Source organism: Macaca nemestrina, chromosome 20 (genome assembly GCF_043159975.1).
Source record: "Macaca nemestrina isolate mMacNem1 chromosome 20, mMacNem.hap1, whole genome shotgun sequence".
In the NCBI taxonomy this organism is placed as follows: Eukaryota; Metazoa; Chordata; class Mammalia; order Primates; family Cercopithecidae; genus Macaca; species Macaca nemestrina.
Genome location: NC_092144.1, coordinates 11,865,312 through 11,882,899, shown reverse-complemented (window position 1 = coordinate 11,882,899; position 17,588 = coordinate 11,865,312). Strand labels below are relative to the sequence as shown.

The 17,588-nt window shown below is 45.5% G+C and overlaps 1 protein-coding gene across 4 annotated transcripts in view; it reads left to right on the top strand.

Moving 5' to 3' along the window:
* LOC105467528 (zinc finger protein 490) overlaps positions 1-16,998 on the top strand; it is a 30,096-nt gene extending 13,098 nt beyond the window's left edge. Inside the window, exons 4-6 of one of the 4 annotated variants that reach the window (XM_071086978.1) lie at positions 13,304-13,430; positions 13,942-14,002; positions 15,152-16,998. In XM_071086978.1, coding sequence (XP_070943079.1) covers positions 13,304-13,430; positions 13,942-14,002; positions 15,152-16,388 — 1,425 coding nt within the window. In that variant the 3' untranslated portion in view covers positions 16,389-16,998. Of the gene's footprint in view, positions 1-13,303; positions 13,431-13,941; positions 14,003-15,148 lie in introns of all 4 variants that reach the window. The other 3 variants (XM_071086977.1, XM_071086979.1, XM_011717217.2) reach the window with 3 other exon arrangements.
* The last annotated feature ends 590 nt before the right edge of the window (positions 16,999-17,588 follow it).

Here is a 17,588-nt window from a genome sequence, read left to right as displayed (position 1 = left end):
CACCTCAGCCTCCCAAAGTGCTGGGATTACAGGTGTGAGCCACTACACCCAGCCCTGAAACCTTCTAACACCACCAGTGCCATGAGTGAGGCCCATAACATACGATTTGAGGGTCTCTGGAGGAAAAAATATATTAATAAATATTAAGGTAGGAAGATAACCCTTCTGCCGGGAAATGCATCAAGTGACCACAGAAACAAAACAGAGAAAGATGAAAGAAGGAAGGGCACAAAAGAAAAAAAAAATGAAGCATTTTTCTAGGTTTTGACCCAATTGGAACTCCAGTATATAGTAAAAGAATTATACGGCCGGGCACGGTGGCTCATGCCTGTAATCCCAGCACTTTGGGAGGCCGAGGCGGGTGGATCACAAGGTCAGGAGATCGAGACCATCCTGGCTAACATGGTGAAACCCTGTCTCTACTAAAAATACAAAGAAAATTAGCCGGGCCTGGTGGCGGGCGCCTGCAGTCCCAGCTACTCGGAAGGCTGAGGCAGGAGAACGGTGTGAACCCGGGAGGCGGAGCTTGCAGTGAGCCGAGATCGCGCCACTGCACTCCAGCCTGGGCGACAGAGCAAGACTCCGTATCAAAAAAAAAAAAAAAAAGAATTATACAACTAAAAATACAGGGCCGGATATGGTGGCTTACACCTGTTATCCAAACACTTTGGGAGGCCAAGGCAGGTGGGTCGGGAGTTGGAGACCAGCCTGACCAACATGGAGAAATCCCTTCTCTACTAAAAATACAAAATTAGCTGGGCGTGGTGGTGCATGGCTGTAATCCCAACTACTAGAGAGCCTGAGGCAGGAGAATCTTTTGAACCCGAGAGTGGAGGTTGCGGGTGAGCCAAGATCGCGCCCTTGCACTCCAGCCTGGACAACAAGAGCGAAACTCAGTCTCAAAAAAAAAGAGAGAGAGAAAAGGACACTGCGTGTGCGTGGCTTTCAGGCCTCTCTGACATTGGTTCTGAATCAATTTTATTATTTTTAAATCATATATATATATTTCTGGTTTCAAACTCTGGGCTCCAGCAGTCCTCCTGCCTTGGCCTCCCAAGGTGCTGGGATTACAGGAATAAGTCACTGAGTCTAGCCTGGTTCTGAATTAATTTTAACATCTCTGTAATGCACTAACTGACAATCATTCATGGGATTAATCAATCCTAGGAATCAGTTATATCTGGGATCCCACTAAATGTAAGCAAGGTACACTGATTGATTGATTGATTGATTGACAGAGTCTTCTTGCTCTGTTGCCCAGGCGGGAGTGCTAAGACAGACCCTCACTCTGTCACCCAGGTGGGAGTGCAGTGGTGTGATCTCAGCTCAATGCAACCTCTGCCTACCAAGTTCAAGTGTCAGCCTCCTGAGTAGCTGGGATTACAGGCACCTGCTGCCACACCCGGCTAATTTTTTGTAGTTTTTAGTAGAGATGGGGTTTCACTGTGTTGGCCAGGCTGGTCTCGAACTCCTGACTTCAAGTGATCTGCCCACCTCAGACTCCCAAAGTACTGGGATTAGAGGTGTGAGCCACCATGCCTGGCCTACACCCTATAATTTAAATTAACTCTTTGGCAGTTACAAATAGGCTTAACAAATAGAACTCCAGGGACCTTACCACCCTCTACTACCCAGTTAAAGTCCTTAATATGGCCAAATGTCAATAATACAGAGTTTTCAAGGATGGAAACCCATTATACAAGACCTATTTAGTGAAGAGAGATTATTCCCAGTGCTTCTTAATAGCCCAATTTGGCCTATTCTTAAACCTGGAAAGAATAAATGGTGTCTCATGGTGGGTTACTGCTACCTTGATGACATGGTTCTGCCCCTGTACCCAATCTCCAACATTCTGGCACTAACTGGCTCCATCTAATCAGCATTGGTAAATACTCAGTCCCTTTTTTTTTTTTTTTTTTTTTTGAGACGCAGTCTTGCTCTGTCACCCAGGCTGGAGTGCAGTGGCACCATCTCAGCTCAGTGCAAAGCTCCGCCTCCTGGTTTCACGCCATTCTCCTGCCTCAGCCTCCTGAGTAGCTGGGACTACAGGCGCCCGCCACCATGCCCAGCTAATTTTGTGTAGTTTTAGTAGAGACGGGGTTTCACTGTGTTAGCCAGGGTGGTCTCAATCTCCTGACCTTGTGATCCGCCCGTCTCGGCCTCCCAAAGTGTTGGGATTACAGGAGTGAGCCAGCGCACCTGGCGTGATCAGTACCTTTTAAACAGTGTCTTACCTGATGATTATCTTTACTTTTTAATTTCTTTTATTTTTTAGAAGCCAGTCGTGGTGGCTTATGCCTGTAATCCCTGCACTTTGGGAGGCCAAGGCAGGCGGATCACTTGAGGTCAGGAGTTCAAGACCAGCCTGGCCAACATGGTGAAACCCCGTCTCTACTAAAAACACAAAAAATTAGTCAGTTGTGGTGGCGCATGCCTGTAGTCCCAGCTACTTGGGAGGCTGAGGCAGGAGAATTGCTTGAACCCAGGAGGGGGAGGTTGCAGTGAGCCAAGGTCATGCCACTGCACTCTAGCCTGGGCGACAGAGCAAGACTCTGTCTCAATAAGTTACTAAGTAAGTAAATAAATCAATAAATAAATAAGTAAATTTTTTATTTTTTAGAGACAAGGTCTCACTATGTTGCCCAGGCTAGTCTTCAACTCCTGAGCTCAAGTGATCCTCTCTCCGCCGCCTCCAAAAGTGCTAGGGTTACAGGTGTGAGCCACGGTGCTGACCTCCCTTCACTTTTTGTTGTTTATTTATTTATTTTTATTTCTCCCTTCACTTTTGAAGGGACATGATATAATTCACCTGGTTGCTTTCAGGGACCCTCAAAGGCCTTGCCTTTGTATATAATCTCTATAGGCGAGATCTTCACTGCAGCTACCACCCTTGTCCAGGGTGACACCTAAGTTAAATTCTTAGGAATTATTTGGTAATCAGAGGGCTGCTCCCTGCCTGACACCATCAACAGAGCTGTTGTTCCTCTCAGCACCCACAACATCATTTGGGCTTTTTTGATGTTCAGGAGGTAACATAGTCCTCTATAAATTTTACTTAAGCCTATTTATGCTGTGACTTGGAAACTGGTCATCATTGCCTGGACGTTGCTGCTACCACACTCCTGTTAGTGCCTCCAGAGCACTGTAGAGGCTTTTGTTTTTGTTTTTGTTTTGTTTTTGTTTTTGTTTTCTTTGAGCTGGAGTCTTGCTCTGTCTCCCAGGTCGGAGTGCAGTAGCATGATGTCATCTCTCTGCAACCTCCACCTCCCTGGTTCAAGCAATTCTCCTACCTCAGCCTCCAGAGTAGCTGGAATTACAGGTGTGCACCACCACACCCAGCTAATTTCTGTATTTTTAGTAGAGACGGGATTTTGCCATGTTGGCCAGGCTGGTCTCGAACTCCTGACCTCTGGTGATCTGCCTGCCATGGCCTCCCAAAGTGCTGGGATTACAGGCATGAGCCACTATTCCTGGCCACTATAGTGGCTTTAGAAACCTCCTCTTATGCCTCTTGTAATTATCCATGATAACCATAAGTTGTCCATAGGGCTCTCATGCAAGAAACAGCCCTTGGCCCCACACTATATGCCATTAGAGCTGCAGTGACCACCATGTACCAGGTTCTCCTGAACATTGAGGCTCTCCCAGGTCCTGAACATGTGAGTCTACTCAGCTGCTCATTTTGCCATGGGTCCTGGAAACAGCAACCTACACAGACCTCCTTTCAAAATTACAGAGCCAAATGTTAGCCTTCAGCATATCCTCTCTGTAGGAGTTGGGGTGGAGGGGTGACTTCTTTTCTTACTTCCTTGCCAGATGTCATGGTGCTGGAGGAGGTCTACCTTCTCCTAGATCCTTTGCTACTGAATGAACAGCAGTGGGGAGTGTGTAGACTTTATGGGTGACATGGCCACATTTGTACACGGTGGAGCTCTCGGTAAAGAGCTGCTGCTTTTTATCCCTTAATTGAAATGGACCTGATAAAGGACTGGACTCAAGGGCAGCCCATCAGGTAGTCATCTTAGCACTGGCCAACAATAAATCCCATCTGTGCATGTTTACACACTTGAGTGATTGTCTAAGAGTTGCACCTTTGTAGTAAAAGAACTCTGGGAATATTAGGCTAGGTGCGGTGGCTCACGCCTGTAATCCCAGCACTTTGGGAGGCTAAGGCGGGTGGATCACTTGAGGTCAGGAGTTCGAAACCAGCCTGGCCAACATGGTGAAACCCCGTCTCTACTAAAAATACAAAAAAACTAGCCAGGCGTGGTGACTCGTGCCTGTAATCCCAGCTACTCAGGAGGCTGAGGCAGGAGAATTGCTTGAACCAGGGAGGTGGAGGTTTCAGTGAGCCGAGATTGTGCCGCTGCACTCTAGCCTGGGCAACAGAGCGAGACTTCATCTCAAAGGAAAAAAGAAAAAGAAAACCCACAAAACTCTGGGAATCTTTTTTTTACCTCACAGCTAGCCATATAAGTCAAGATAATATACACCTCTACGTAGGGTAATCCCACAATCCAAGACTTTGCCTGGACACTCTTATACTCCTGCGAGAGTTCCAGACACTACTGATATTAATCAAAGCTCTTATTTCACTTCTCAAAATAGAGAGTGATGGGCTTTTGAACAAGGCATTCTATGGAACTTCCATCGCCTTTACCAGTCTCTGGCTCAGAAAGCACCATAAAGGCTTACTAAAATAAAATTCATGAATTGAGTGAAAGGTTGTATGTTTCATTCATCAACAAGTTAGGGGTGAACTGTCATTAGCCTGTCTTCATCATTTTTATTTTTCTAATAGACTTTATTTCTGTAGAGCTATTTCAGACTTAAAGAAAAATTTATGAGAAAGTATAGTGTTCCCACTTGATCCCTCTGCCTCCACATAGTTTATCCTTTTTATATTTTGTATTACTTTAATACATCTGTTATAATTGATGTACCAATATTGATGCCTCGAAGTCCACAGTTTACGTTAGAGCTGACTCTGTTATACAATCTATGGGTTTTGGCAAATGTATAATAACTGCTATTCATCATACCTGCATCATGTAGGATGCTTTCCCTCACCTAAATATCTCCTGTGCTTCCCCTATTCATTAATCCCTCCCTCTTTCCAAATTCTTGACAATCAAAAGCCTTTTTACTCTGTCATAATTTTGTCTTTTCCTGAATGTCATCTTTGAAACTACATAGTATATAACCATTTAGATTGGCTTCTTTCACTTATTTTCAAGTCAAGGTTCCTCCATGTCTTTTCTTTTTTGTTGAGATAGGGTCTTGTCACATCACCCATGCTGGTCTTGAACTCCCGGACTCAAGTGATCCTCCTGCCTCAGTCCCCTGAGTAGCTGGTACTACAGGTGGGAGCCACCATACCTAGCCTCCATGTCATTTCATGGCTTGATACCTGATTCTCCTGCCTCAGCCTCCTGAATAGCTGAGATTACAGGCAAGCGCCACCACACTCAGCTAATTTTTGTATTTTCAGTAGAAACGGGGTTTCACCATGTTGGCCAGGATAGTCGAGATCTCCTGACCTCATGATCCACGCTCCTTGGCCTCCCAAAGTGCTGGGATTACAGGCGTGAGCCACCACGCCCAGCCGATACCTGATTTCTTTTTATCATTCTATGGGTGAACCAGATGGTTTATCCATATGTCTGTTGAGAGATACCTTGGTTCACTCTAAGGGTTGCAAGGTTTTGAATGAAGGTATAAGCCTTCATGTGCAGGTTTTGGCATGAACATAAGTTTTCAGCTCATTTGAGTAAATACCTAGGAGCATGATGACTAGATTACAATTTAAGAGTGTGTTTTAGGCCGGGCGCGGTGGCTCAAGCCTGTAATCCCAGCACTTTGGGAGGCCGAGACGGGTGGATCACGAGGTCAGGAGATGGAGACCATCCTGGCTAACACACTGAAACCCCGTCTCTACTAAAAAATACAAAAAACTAGCCGGGCGAGGTGGCGGGCGCCTGTAGTCCCAGCTACTTAAGAGGCTGAGGCAGGAGAATGGTGTAAACCCGGGAGGCGGAGCTTGCAGTGAGCCGAGATCGCGCCACTGCACTCCAGCCTGGGCGACAGAGCGAGACTCCGTCTCAAAAAAAAAAAAAAAAAAAAGTGTGTTTTGTTTTTTAACTGTCTGCTTTTCAAAGTGGGAGTACCATTTTCCATTGCCAACAGCAAATAATGATGATACCTATTGTTCTCCATCTTCACCATCATTTGGTGTTTCCAGTGTTTTAAAATTTAGCCATTTAGTGAGTATGGTAATATCTTACTCAGTTTTATTTATCTTAGTTTTATTGACTCCCTAATGCCATGTGATATTGAGCATGTTTTCATGTACTTGTTTACCATCTCTCATTCTTCTTTGGTGATGTATATGTTCATATCTTTTGCCCATTTTTAATTGGATTGTCTTCCTGTTACTGAGTTTTAATAGTTCTTTTAGTAGTTTCAATACCAGTCCTTTATCAGATAGGTGTTTTGCAAAGAATTTCTCTCTGTCTGTAGCTTGTCTTTTCATTTTCTTAACATGGTCTTTCCCAGCGCAGGACTGGGTTTTGGGGGGCGGCGGGGATGGAGTCTCGCTCTGTCACTCAGGCTGGAGTGCAGTGGCGTGATCTCGGCTCATTGCAACATCAGCCTCTCAGGTTCAAGCGATTTCTCCTACCTCAGCCTCCCAAGTAGCTGGACTATAGGCATGCACCACCACGCCTGGCTAATTTTTGTATTTTAGAGTACATTAGAGGGTATTTTTGTTATTTGTATTTGTAGAGATGAGGTTTCGCCATGTTGGCCAGCCTGGTCTCAAAGTCCTGACCTCAGGTGATCTGCCTGACTTAGCCTCCCAAAGCACTGGGATTATAGGTGTGAGCCACCATGCCTGGCCTGTTTTTAGTTTTTTAAGTTAGATACTGAGATTATTGATTACAGATCATTCTTTGGTGGTATATGTGTTTAATAGTATAAATTGCAGCCAGGCACTCCTTTTGCTGCATTTTACATGTTTTGATACGTTCTATTTTTATTTAATTCAAAATAATTTTTAATATCTCTTGAGACTTATCCATGCATTGTTTAGAAGTTCAGTATTTAATCTCCAAATATTTGTGGGTTTTCAAGCTATCTTTCTGTTAGTAATTCTAAATCTGAGAACATTCTCTTTTTTTTTTTTTTTCTTTTTTTGGGGACGGAGTCTTGCTCTGTCACCCAGGCTGGAGTGCAGTGGTGCAATCTCATCTCACTGCAAGGCTCTGACTCCCGGGTTCACGCCATTCTCCTGCCTCAGCCTCCCGAGTAGCTGGGACAACAGGCGCCCGCCACCACGTCTGGCTAGTTTTTTGTATTTTTAGTACAGACAGGGTTTCACCGTGCTAGCCAGGATGGTCTCGATCTCCTGACGTCGTGATCCGCCCGCCTCGGCCTCCCAAAGTGCTGGGATTACAGGCGTGAGCCACCGCGCCCGGCCTGTATTCTCTAGTCTTTTAAATTTGCTAGGAAGTATTTTATTTACCAGAATGTGAGGTATCTTGGTGAATATTCCATGTGAACTTGAGAAGAATGTATATTCTGCTGTTAATGAATTATTCTGGTTTTCAATTAAGTCCAGTTGTTTTGCTGGTGCTGTTCAATTTAGTTATGTCCTTCCTGATTTCTGCCTGCTGGATCTCTAAATGAACGATGGGGGTTGTTGAAGTATACAGCTGTACCAGTGCGTTCCTGTGTTTTTTCCTGCAGTTGCATTAGTTTTCCCCTCATGTATTTTGCCACTCTGTGGTTTATGTACATACACAGTAAAGGTTGCCTTGTCTTCTTGGTGAATTGATCCTTTCGTCAGTATGTAATGCCCTTCTATCACTGATATTTTCATGCTATGAAGTCAGCTTTTTCTGAAATTAATAAGGCTATGCCAGCTTTTTAAAAATTAGTGTTGACCAGGTGTGGTGGTTCACGTTTGTAATCCCAGCACTTTGGGAGGCCAAGGCGAGCACATCACGAGGTCAGGAGTTTAAGACCAGCCTAACCAACATGGTGACACCCCGTCTCTACTAAAAATACAAAAATTGACCAGGCACGGTGGCTCATGCTTGAATCCCAGCACTTTGGGGGGCCGAGGCAGGCGGATCGCCTGAAGTCAGGAGTTTGAGACCAGCCTGGCCAACATGGTGAAACCCTGTCTCTACTAAAAATACAAAAAATTAGCTGGGTATGGTGGCAGGCACCTGCAATCCCAGCTACTCAGGAGGCTGAGGCAGGAGAATCGCTTGAACCTGCGAGGTGGAGATTGTAGTGAGCTGAGATTGCGCCATTGCACTCCAGCCTGGGCGACAAGAGTGAAACCTCGTCTCAAAAAGAAAAAAAAATTAGCCGGGCGTGGTGGTGCATGCCTGTAATCCCAGATACACAGGGGACTGAGGCAGGAGAATCACTTGAACCCGGGAGGTGGAGGTTGCAGCTAAGATTGCACCACTGCACTCCAGCCTGGGCAACAGAGTGAGACTCTGTCTCAAAATAATAATAATAATAATTAGTGTTAGCATGGTATATCTTTCTCTATTCGTTTATTTTTAATGTATCTGTGATATATTTAAAGTGGATTTGTTGGCCTAGGCATGGTGGCTCGCACCTGCAATCCCAGCGCTTTGGGAGGCTGAGGCAGGATGATTGCTTGAGGCCAGGAGTTTGAGACAAGCCTGGGCAACATAGTGAGACCTCATCTCTATAAAAAGAAACAACAAAATTATCCAGGGATGGTAGTGCACACCTGTGGTTCCAGCTACTCAGAGGCTGAGGTGAGAGAATCCTTTGAGCCCAGGAGTTTGAGGTTACAGTTATCTGTCATCCCACAACTGCGCTCCAGCCTGGGTGACAGAGCATGACCCTGTCTCTAAAAAACAAAAGAAAGTTAAAAAAAAAAAAAAAAGTGGATTTCTTGCAGACAACATATAGTAGGTATTCTTTTTTCTTTTTTTTTTTTCTTTTCTTTTTTTTGAGATGGAGTTTTACTCTTGTTGCCCAGGCTGGAGAGCAATGGCATGATCTCGCCTCATTGCAACCTCTGCCTCCCGAGTTCAAGTGATTCTCCTGTCTCGTGAGTAGCTGGGATTACAGGCATGTGCCACCACGCCTGGCTAATTTTGTATTTTTAGTAGAGACGGGGTTTCTCCATTTTGGTCAGGCTGGTCTCAAACTCCTGACCTCAAGAGGTCCTCCTGCCTCAGCCTTCCAAAGTGCTGGGATTACGGGCACGAGCCACACCTGGCCAGGTACTCTCTTTTATCCACTATGACAGTATCAGTGAGCTGAGATTGTGTCACTGCAATCCAGCCTAGGCAACAGAGTAAAAAAAGGAAAAATGAAAAAGAAAAGAAAGAAATTTCTGGTCTGATAATTCCAGCATCTCTTTTATATCTCAGTCTGGTTCTGGTGCCTGCACTGTCTCTTCAAACCGTCTACGTCTTTTAATATATCTTGTAATGTCTGTTGAAATCTGGGCATGGTGTTGAAAAGGAACTGAGGTAAACAGGCTTTAAATGTGAGGGTTTAGGTTTATCCTGTTGATTTGAGGCTGTGTTTACTATTTTCAGTAGCTGTAGGTGTCAATAGATAAAATTGCCTTTGTTGTTGTTGTCCCTGGTTTTCTGTGTTCTGTCATTTTTGGGGTTCTCTAGATATTTAATTGTGAAACATGCAGAAAGAAATAGTAAAATATTGTTTCATTGTATTCTACTGTTTTATTTTAAATTTTATTTTATTTTTTGAGATGGAGTCTCGCTCTGTCACCTAGGCTGGAGTTCAGGGACGCAATATTGGCTCATTGCAACCTCTGCCTCCCGGGTTTAAGTGATTCTCCTCCCTCAGCTTCCCAAGTAGCTGGGATTACAGGTGCCCACCACACCCGGTGAATTTGTGTATTTTTAGTAGAGATGGAGTTTTGCTATGTTGGCTAGGCTGGTCTCAAACTCCTGACCTCAAGTGATCTGCCTGCCTCCCGCCTCCCAAAGTGCTGGGATTACAGGCGTGAGCCACCACACCCGGCCTGGTCTACTGTTTTAAAATAAAAACCCAGGCCAGGAGTGGTGTAATCCTAGCACTTTGGGAGGCCGAGGTGGGCGGATTACTTGAGGTAGGAGTTTGAGACCAGCCTGGCCAACAGAAGAAACACCTTGTCTCTACTAAAAATACAAAAATTAGCTGGGTGTGGTTGCGCATGCCTGTAATTCCAGCTACTCGGTTGGCTGAGGCAGGAGAACTGCTTGAACACCGAAGGCAGACGTTGCAGTGAACCAAGATTGCGCCACTGCACTCCAGCCTGGGTGACAGAGTGAGACTGGGACTCAAACTAAAAAACAAAACTCTAATGACACACTGTTACCAGTGACTGGAGTGGAAACATGATATAATCCTATGAATCATCTGTCTTCTGGTGAGCCTGTGCCCCTGAGCCATGGTGTTTTATGATAAAAAAGACATTTGGTCTTTTGTGTGTGGTTCCTAGTACAGAGTTCCTAAATCTCTTGGAATTTCATGAGTGATAAGGGTAATAGGAGCCTCTTTTGTTGTAAATAAATGACTACTGGAACGCCTACCTAACTTCAGGGTGGGGATTGATGTCCAGAAAGACACCCAGTCTTGATCGTCCTTTAGCTCTATCCCCCAAAGTCGGGAGAGAGAAAAAGGGCTGGAGGTGTAGTGTTTGGACTCCTGACGTCAAGTGATCCGCCCGCCTCTGCCTCCCAAAGTGCCGGGATTACAGGCGTGAGCCGTCCCACCCGGCCTTTGACTGCTCACAGCTTTAAAACCTCATTCCGGCCGGGCACGGTGGCTCACGCCTGTAATCCCAGCACTTTGGGAGGCCGAGGCGGGCGGATCACAAGGTCAGGAGATCGAGACCATGGTGAAACCCCGTCTCTACTAAAAATAGAAAAAAATTAGCCGGGCGCAGTGGCGGGCGCCTGTAGTCCCAGCTACTCGGGAGGCTGAGGCAGGAGAATGGCGTGAACCCGGGAGGCGGAGCTTGCAGTGAGCCGAGATTGCGCCACTGCACTCCAGCCTGGGCGACACAGCAAGACTCCGTCTCAAAAAAAAAAAAAGAAAAAAAAAAAAACTCATTCCTCAGTTTCCACTGTGTACCCCACATATAGATGTGGTAGGAAGAACGCCTGGGTCACCCTCATTTGGTGCTGGTGACAGAGCCAATTCACATCAGCCTCTACTTGTATGCTTGAACTCACACTAGCCCACTCCCTAATGTCAGTAAAAATCCCCAGCCAGGCTCCTTTTCTTGCTCTCTGAAGCCATTTCACAAGTGCTTGAAAGCCTACACAGCTTTGCCTGAGATCTCAAGCATGTGAGTAATAAACCCTTTCATGAGTACAGGGGTTTTATAGAGGTCCCAGTTGCCGTGCTTTCTTTCCAATAACCTCCTAGACCCATGAAATGAGACAGAAAGGAAAAACTGAACGTATGACAAATGTTCCACAAACACGTTGAAATTAATACTTCTACAAAAGAATATTTTCATTCAGCCAGCTGGATTTGCATGGTTCTAATGGCCTGGGGTCCTTCAGGGCAACATGGCCAGTGACTTCTGGCTTTCCACAGACTTCCTGATGTCTCATGTTGTTTACGAAAAATAAAAATGGCCGGGCGCGGTGGCTCAAGCCTGTAATCTTAGCACTTTGGGAGGCCGAGGAGGCGGATCACGAGGTCAGGAGATCAAGACCAGCCTGGCTAACAGGGTGAAACCCCATCTCTACTAAAAATACAAAAATTAGCCAGGCTTGGTGGTGGTCTCCTATAGTCCCAGCTACTCGGGAGACTGAGGCAGCAGAATGGCGTGAACCCGGGAGGCGGAGCTTGCAGTGAGCCGAGATTGTGCCACTGCACTCCAGCCTGGGCTACAGAGCGAGACTCTGTCTAAAAAAAAATAAAAATAGTTAATTTAAAAAAAAGAAAAAAGTATACAGTTTTTAATCCTCAATGGGAGATGTGCAACTTATAGTCTAAAGGGTGTATTCGTTTACAAAAATCTCATCCAGATTTGACACCAAGTTTCATGAAATGTTGAGTGATATGGTGTGTAATAAGGTAGAAAATGAAAGAGGTTTTCTCACAAGGAATTGATGATCTTACAATTTGTTTCATTTGTATAGCATTTTTCTCATATCTCTAAGGTGGTCTTGGGTCTGCATTTAAAGAACAATAAGGTGGCCGGGCGTGGTGGCTCATGCCTGTAATCCCAGAACTTTAGGAGGCTGAGGGGGCGAATCAAGAGGTCAGGAGATCAAGACCATCCTGGTTAACATGGTGAAACCCCATCTCTACTAAAAATACAAAATACTAGCCGGGCATGATGGCACACCCCTGTAGTCCCAGCTACTCGGGAGGCTGGGACAGGATAATCACTTGAACCCAGGAGGCAGAGGTTGCAGTGAGATTGCGCCACTGCACTCCAGCCTGAGCGAAAGCAAGACTCCATCTCAAAAAAAAAAAAAAAAAAAATAGGCCGGGCGCGGTGGCTCAAGCCTGTAATCCCAGCACTTTGGGAGGCCGAGACGGGCGGATCATGAGGTCAGGAGATCGAGACCATCCTGGCTAACACGGTGAAACCCCGTCTCTACTAAAAATACAAAAAACTAGCCGGGCGAGGTGGCGGGTGCCTGTAGTCCCAGCTACTTGGGAGGCTGAGGCAGGAGAATGGCATAAACCTGGGAGACGGAGCTTGCAGTGAGCTGAGATCCGGCCACTGTACTCCAGCCTGGGTGACAGAGTGAGACTCTGTCTCAAAAAAAAAAAAAAAAAATGGCCGAGCGCAGTGGCTCAAGCCTGTAATTCCAGCACTTTGGGAGGCCGAGACGGGCGGATCACGAGGTCAGGAGATTGAGACCATCCTGGCTAACACGGTGAAACCCCGTCTCTACTAAAAAATACAAAAAACTAGCCAGGCGAGGTGGCAGGTGCCTGTAGTTCCAGCTACTCAGGAGGCGGAGCTTGCAGTGAGCCGAGATCGCGCCACTGCACTCCAGCCTGGGCGACAGAGCGAGACTCCGTCTCAAAAAAAAAAAAAAAAGGCTTCAAGTGATCACAGTTAAAATATAGAAATAATTTTTGTATGTTCATGATAGTGTTAAATTTATGAGGAAGTGTAAGTGTGGAAAGAGAGTTCTGACAACAAAGTCATACCACTGAACCGAGACTACAGGATTATATGGAATTTCTCAGGAATTCTGAGAATGGATCCTCACTACTGCCAATCTCACCCCTCCTCCTATACACATGGGGGATGTTTTAGGACTCCATCTCCCTTGAGGATGTGGCTGTGAACTTCACCCTGGAGGAGTGGGCTTTGCTGGATCCTGGCCAGAGGAATATCTACAGAGATGTGATGCGGGCAACCTTCAAGAACCTGGCCTGCATAGGTAAGGGTGACATAATTTCTCTACTTAATTAAGGAGAGAACAAGTGTTTCTTGCACAACAACTGTGTTCCAAGATTTAAAATGTGGGAAAGGGCTGGGCACGGTGGCTCGCACCTGTAATCCCAGCTCTTTGGGAGGCCAAGGTGGGCAGATTATGAGGTCAGGAGTCTGAGACCAGCCTGACCAACATGGTGAAACCCCGTCTCTACTAAAAGTATAAAAAATTAGCCAGGCGTGGTGGCAGGTGCCTGTAATTCTGGCTACTCAGCAGGTTGAGGCAAAATAATTGCTTGAACCCGGGAGGCAGAGGTTGCAGTGAGCTGAGACTGCACCATTGCACTCCAGCCTGGGCAACAGAGCAAGATTCTGTCTCAAAAGAAAAAAAAAATGTGGGTAGAGAATACTTTAGTAAGTAAACCAGACACGGTCATAGCTAATCATGGATCTTAGAGTGTTACAATTTTCTTTAATTTCTAATAATTTATAGTGGGTTCTCTGGGCTTGTATTTTAGGGGAAAAATGGAAAGACCAAGATGTTGAAGATGACCCCAAAAACCAAGGAAGAAAACCAAGGTGAGTTGCATTCATGAGTAATTAGCCCCTGAGAAAATCTTACTGTTTCATAAATTTCAAAAGCCAAGCAAGCAAAACAATAAGCACAGTTTCAAGTTTATTCGTTCTTAGAACATTTTTACTGAAGACGTTTCATTGAAACTGTCATGGGCTGGGCAAGGTACCTAATACCTCTAATCCCAGCCTTTGGGAGGTGAAGGCTGGAGAATTGCTTGATGCCAGGAGTTCAACATCAGCCTGGTCAACATAGAGAAAACCTGTCTCTACAGAAAAAAAAAAAAGTCATAGATGTTCAGGGTGTGAAAAGAAATCACTATGAAACAGTATGTAAAAATCCTGGCCGGACATGGTGTCTCATGCATGTAATCCCAGCACTTTGGGAGGCCGAGGCAGGTGGAACACCTGAGGTCAGGAGTTCAAGACCAGCCTGACCAACATGGAGAAACCCTGTCTCTACTTAAAAAAAAAATACAAAATTAGCGGGCTGTGGTGGTACATGCCTGTAATCCCAGCTACTTGGGAGGCTAAGGCAGGAGAATCACTTTAACCCAGGAGGTGGACGTCACGGTGAGCTGAGATCACACCATTGCACTCCAGCTTGGGCAGCAAGAGCAAAACTCCATCTTTTTAAAAAAAAAAAAAAAAAAAAGGCCAGGTGCAGTGGCTCACGCCTGTAATCCCAGCACTTTGGGAGGCTGAGGCAGGCGGATCACGAGGTCGGGAGATCGAGACCAGCCTGGCTAACATGGTGAAACCCCATCTCTACTAAAAAAAACAAAAAAATTAGTTGAGTGTGGTGATGGGCGCCTGTAGTCCCAGCTACTCGGGAGGGTGAGGCAGGAGGATGGTGTGAACCTGGGAGGCAGAGCTTGCAGTGAGCCAAGATCGCGCCACTGCACTCCAGCCTGGGCGACAGAGCGAGACTCTGTCTCAAAAAAAAAAAAAAAAAAAAATTCTTGGCTATTTTGATAATAGCTATGGTCGCCGCCTATTCTAGAGTATTGAGTATATTAGCTTTCAAACAATTTAGACAGGGAAGATAACAGAGTTTCTCTGAAAATATTTAAAATGTAATTCTGGTACTTGCTAATAAATATAAGATCATTAGTACAAAACTATTAATAATATGGTACTCATTTTCTACAGCAGTCCTATGGTTGAAACACTCTGTGAAAATAAAGAGGATCGTCCGTGTGGAAAAAGCAGTAGCCCGATTCCTGATCTTCATACGAACCTGGAAACTCCTACTGGATTAAAACCATGTGACTGCAGTGTGTGTGGGGAAGTCTTCATGCATCAGGTCTCCCTTAATAGACACATGCGGTCTCACACGGAACAGAAACCAAATGAGTATCACGAATATGGAGAGAAGCCACATAAATGTAAAGAATGTGGGAAAACCTTCACTCGCAGCTCCAGTATCCGAACCCATGAAAGAATTCATACTGGAGAGAAACCATACGAATGTAAAGAATGTGGCAAGGCCTTCGCATTTCTCTTTTCCTTTCGAAACCATATAAGAATTCATACTGGAGAGACACCCTATGAATGTAAGGAATGTGGGAAGGCGTTCAGATATCTTACCGCTCTTCGGCGCCATGAAAAAAATCACACTGGAGAGAAACCCTACAAATGTAAACAGTGTGGAAAAGCCTTTATCTATTACCAGCCTTTTCTAACCCACGAAAGGACTCACACCGGAGAGAAACCTTATGAATGTAAGCAGTGTGGGAAAGCCTTCAGTTGTCCCACGTACTTACGGAGTCATGAGAAAACTCATACTGGAGAGAAACCTTTTGTATGTAGGGAATGTGGGAGAGCCTTCTTTTCTCACTCAAGCCTTCGAAAACATGTGAAAACCCACACCGGAGTTCAACCTTATACATGTAAGAAATGTGGGGAAGCCTTCAAGTCGTCTAGTTCCTGTCAAGTGCACGAAAGAACTCATTTTGGAGAAAAACCCTATGAGTGTAAACAATGTGGTAAAGCCTTCAATTCTTCAAGTTACCTTCAATTGCACGAAAGAGTTCACACTGGCGAGAAAACTTACGAATGTAAAGAATGTGGTAAAGCCTTTCTTTATTCCACTCACTTTCGAATCCATGAAAGAACCCATACTAGAGAGAAACCCTATGAATGCAAACAGTGTGGTCGGGTCTTCATTTACTTCAGTCACCTTCGAAGGCATGAAAGAAGTCACACTGGAGTGAAACCATGTGAGTGTAAGCAGTGTGGCAAAGCTTTCACTTGTTTAAATTCTCTGAAAGTACACAAAAGAATTCATACTGGAGAAAGACCCTTTCAATGTAGACAATGTGGTAAAGCCTTCAGTTACTCAAAGTCTTTGCACGTGCATGAAAGGACTCATACTAGACAGAAGCCCTAAGAAAGTAAACAGTGTGGCAATGCTGTCAGCTGTATTAGTTCCTTTTGGATATATGAGAGTACTTATGCTGGAGAGAAATTCAAGGAATGTAAACGGTGTGATTAAGCCTTCAGTTGTCCCACAAAAAATTAGCCGGGCGAGGTGGCTGCACCTGTGGTCCCAGCTACTCGGGAGGCTGAGGCAGGAGAATGGCGTGAACCCGGGAGGCGGAGCTTGCAGTGAGCTGAGATCTGGCCACTGCACTCCAGCCTGGGCGACAGAGCGAGACTCCGTCTCAAAAAAAAAAAAAAAAAAAAAAAAGCCTTCAGTTGTCCTAATTCACTTTGAAGACATGACTCATGCGGCAATTAAATATTTGACAAATATGGGAGGCACTTCCACTCTCCTGTAGGATTGCAAATACGCGAATGGACTCCATGGACAGAAACCATATGAATGTAAGGAGTGTGGGAAAGCCTTCACTTCACAGAATCTTTTAAAGACACCTGAGAATATATACTGAGAAAAACTGTAAGGAGAATTCTTTTTTTTTTTTTCTTTTTTTTTTTTGAGACGGAGTCTCGCTCTGCCGCCCAGGCTGGAGTGCAGTGGCCGGATCTCAGCTCACTGCAAGCTCCGCCTCCCGGGTTTACGCCATTCTCCTGCCTCAGCCTCCCGAGTAGCTGGGACTATAGGCGCCCGCCACCAAGCCCGGCTAGTTTTTTGTATTTTTTTTTTTAGTAGAGACGGGGTTTCACCATGTTAGCCAGGATGGTCTCGATCTCCTGACCTTGTGATCCGCCCGTCTCGGCCTCCCAAAGTGCTGGGATTACAGGCTTGAGCCACCGCGCCCGGCCCCGAGGAGAATTCTTTATCCATCCCATCTTTTGTGGTTTTTTTTTTTTTTTGAGATGGAGTTTCGCTCTTGTTGCCCAGGCTGGAGTGCAGTGGCGTGATCTCAGCTCACTGCAACCTCTGTCCCCGGGTTCAAGTGATTCTCCTGCCTCAGCCTCCTGAGAAGCTGGGATTACAGGCATGCGTCACCACGCCTGTCTAATTTTGTGATTTTAGTAGATGTGGGGTTTCTCCATGTTGGTCAGGCTGGTTTCGAACCCCCAACTTCAGGTGATCTGCCCGCCTTGGCCTCCCAAAGTGCTGTGATTATAGGTGTGAGCCACAGCTCCCAGCCTTTTTTTGTCTGTTTTTTGAGAGGAGTCTCAC